General features: G+C 40.7%; 1 protein-coding gene across 1 annotated transcript; it reads right to left on the bottom strand.

The window, feature by feature from the left end:
* Nucleotides 1–1,555: 1,555 nt before the first annotated feature.
* LOC308075352 (antigen WC1.1-like) lies at nt 1,556–2,854 on the bottom strand (the record flags this gene model as incomplete). The annotated part of the gene is made up of 4 exons (XM_080415194.1): nt 2,731–2,854; nt 2,320–2,637; nt 1,658–1,865; nt 1,556–1,559 (listed from the first exon to the last, which is right to left on the bottom strand). The coding sequence occupies exons 1-4, from the start codon at nt 2,846–2,848 to the stop codon at nt 1,556–1,558; spliced, it is 648 nt and encodes a 215-aa protein (XP_080271320.1). The 5' UTR covers nt 2,849–2,854.
* Between the last annotated feature and the right edge of the window lie 977 nt (nt 2,855–3,831).

Raw genomic sequence — 3,831 nt, 5'->3', positions numbered from 1 at the left:
TCTTTGGTCCAGAGTGGAGCCTTCAGTTCTCCATAGAGCGCCCCCTGGAGGACTAAAGGAGCCCCACAGCCAAGCTCACTACAGACCACCTCTGCATCCTGCAGGTCAAAGTCACCTTCACACACTGAGACCCATGACTTTTTTAGACTTGTCTTTGATGGAGCTTCGCCCCAAAAAAAATTAAACCACCCCTTTACACTTGTAGACCTTTGATGTGACCAAGTTGATTCTGAGTTCACCTCCACTCTGCCTGAACACAAACTAGTACCATTCACCAACCTCACAGACTCTGTAGAGAGAGAGAGAGAAAGACAGACAGAGAGACATTTGAATGACATAAATCCATTCAGTATTAGGTAGGCATATAGCAATATCTTTGGTATCGCAATAACAAAAGTGTCACAATATTATCGTGGGCGTGCATCTGTTTCATATTAGTTTGACCAGCTGTGGAGGGGGGGGGGGGGGGCTATGAGCGTCTTCACGTGGATCATGTGTGTGTTGAGCTTGTGCATGGGGGAGTGAGACTATGTGCAATGATGATCACTATGAGCACATGAACGTACTGATGTATGGTAAACGTGTTCCCATTTCCTTTGTTTACTGTGGTCTGTGCAGCAGCAGTCTCTAATCCGCTGACAATATTGTTGTGACTAAACATATAAAGCTGCTAATTATTCTATACAAAAAAAAACATAAACATAATTCTACATGGTGCTAGTTCTTTAGGAATAAGCACTAATGAGGAAAATTCCACTAATCACAGACTGGGACAGGCCAAAAAACGGTATTTCTACTCTTTTTAAATATATATATATAAATAGTTATTGTGATAGTATGAGCGAGTTTTTAGTATCATTGTATCCTTAGTATTAGGTGTGATCTCAAGACCAGATACCTCACATGTTACAATGAATTACACATTAAACATAATAGTAGGACACAGCTCTCCATCACAACATATCACGTTATCACTATATAATAAAACATGAACATTAATATTAAACACATTCATATGAATGTGTTCTTCACCTCCTGGGGGTGGGGTCGAGGAGGGTGTGGTGGCACCCCTACTTCCCACAGCTAACTAAGACACTGTACATATTACTGTAGTTGTTGAAGTAGTAGTTTGTTACCTGAACAGATCACCTCCAGTATGTACAAGGAAGTAGCAGACGTCTGTGTTCCACACTCCCTCAGTGAAGACTCTGACCCAACACAGGAAGACGTAATCCTCCACGTAGGTTTATGTGTAAAACCAGAACTCCTTTCTGTTGAAACAGCAGAGCCACAGTCCAGCTGTCTACACACTACAGATGATGACTTCAGGTTCCAGTCAGACCAACCATCCACTGGTCTCCACTCTCCCAGGTGTTTCATCTCTAGTAGACCAGTACAGTCACTGGTTCCTTCCACCAACCTGACATCATCAGACTCTGTAGAGACAGTATATGTATATAAGCATATGTACAACAAATAAACAAATACACAGAACAACAACAATCTATTACGTTCATTATAAAATAATATCCAAACCCGAAGTTTAGTTTGTCTTTTACCTGAGCAGGTGAGTTCAACAGTCTTGTTAGGTGAGCTGGTGTTTCTAATTGAGTCTGAGGTCCCACAGTCCAGGAGAACAAACTCGTTGCCTTCACACTGGAACTCTTTGGACCACAATGGAGTGTTCACTTCCCCATAGAGCGCCCCCTGGAGGACTGAAGGAGCCCCACAGCTAAGCTCCCTACAGACCACCTCTGCATCCTGCTGGTCAAAGTCACCTTCATACACTGAGACCCACGACTGATTAGACTTCACCTCCACTCTGCCTGAACACACACTAGTCCCATTCACCAACCTCACTGACTCTGTGGGGAGAGATAGAGATAGAGATAGAAAGAGAGAAACAAGAGAAAAAGAAAGAGATTTTAAAACATTATTTCATTAATTCACTACAGAAAATATATGGATCCATTACGCATGCAAGTATTTTTTTACTGAACCCATAAACACGGCGAGAGAGTGACGACAATATTCACATTAATAATTTAGCAAGTAAAGAGGAACAAAAAATTATCATCATCATCATCATCAGATCTTCCCCAATATCTTATAGGAGACTAAAAGCCCCACGAGTCCCTACACACAAATGCACACACTGATAGAGTGACGGATGGATAGGATTACACACTATACACAAACAGAAAGATGGAGAGGGCAATATGTGAATCTGAAAAACATGCTTACAGACCTACAGACAGACAGATGAAGTAAGATAATGCAAAGATTAATGCTATTGTTCAAGTCATTGTGTTTCGTTACCTGAACAGATCACTGTGGGTCTGCCTGTAATTAAACCTTTCCGTTTGATACCAAAAGTCTCCATTATGACACAGTCGCTCAGTGAAGACTCAGGACCAGCACAGTAAGGTGTAATCCTCCATACAGGTTGATGTGTAAAACCAGAACTCATTTCTGTTGAAACAGCAGAGCCACAGTCCAGCTGTCTACACACTACAGATGATGACTTCAGGTTCCAGTGAAACCCACCATCCACTGGTCTCCATTCTCCCTGGTGTTTCATCTCCAGTTTACCATTACAGTTACTGATTCCTCCCACCAACCTGACATTAGCAATCACTGTAAAGAGTCAATAGCGTAAACATTAATGCAATACATTTACTTGTATTTTTAGAATATTCATCCAAAGCAAGAAAATAGCTTGTCTTTTACCCGAACAGTAGAGTTCAACAGTCTTGTTAGGTGAGCTGGTGTTACTAGTTGAGTTAGAGGTTCCACAGTCCAGGAGAACAGACTCGTTGCCTTCACACTGGAACTCTTTGGTCCACATTGGAGTGTCAACTTCTTCATAGAGCGCCCCCTGGAGGACTGAAGGAGCCCCACAGCCAAGCTCCCTACAGACCACCTCTGCATCCTGCTGGTCAAAGTCACCTTCATACACTGAGACCCACGACTGATTAGACTTCACCTCCACTCTGCCTGAACACACACTAGTCCCATTCACCAACCTCACTGACTCTGAAAAGAAAGAGAGAGAGAGAGAGTTATTTTGAATCAATGAGAAACTATAGCATCCCATCTCGCTCAAAAAATCGCAAGAGATAAATAATCTATTATATATAAAAGATTAAATGATTTAACCACAACAGAGAATACATGATTACTACATGAATGCATTGTAAACACATCAGATACAAGTTGTTTAACTCTACCTCTATACACACAGAGAGAAAGACAAACAAATGTTAAACGATCTCTAAAATAATTAAATACATATAGAAATAAATGACTAAAGTCCATAAACAAACTAAGCTCATATTTACTTAATTATAGAAAATAAAACATAACAAAACAATGCTAGTCATCGTCATCATCATTGTCATCATCATCATCATCATCATCATCGTCGTCGTCGTCATCATCAGTCTTCTTCAAGAGCTCATGGAAGTCTAAGCTCCATACTCTCTCTGTTAGAAAGAATCCAAGCATAATATTAAGCTGACTATTATTTGACTAGTATGTACCTCAGTCAGTGTATGTGCATGCCTAGTATATTGCATACTATATTATATTATATTATATTATATATATATTAGATATGATATAGGTGGGGGCGCTGCGCTGCTGGCGACTCGCGACGGTCAGAGCGTGTGTTTGTTAGTTAGTGTACTGTTTATTGTTTTTTATGTCCAGTTTATTGTTGCTAGCTGTAGGTTAGTTTAAGTGCTTCGATCCTCAAAGAGGTGTATTGGATTAGAAAATGAATGGACTAAGTTTTCTCACGGGGGCTGAATGCCCGAATGAGGAAATGAG

Source organism: Gymnoscopelus braueri (genome assembly GCF_963280865.1).
Source record: "Gymnoscopelus braueri genome assembly, chromosome: 2".
In the NCBI taxonomy this organism is placed as follows: domain Eukaryota; kingdom Metazoa; phylum Chordata; class Actinopteri; order Myctophiformes; family Myctophidae; genus Gymnoscopelus; species Gymnoscopelus braueri.
Note: the sequence above shows the minus strand (reverse complement) of the source record. Positions and strands in the feature narration are given on the sequence as shown.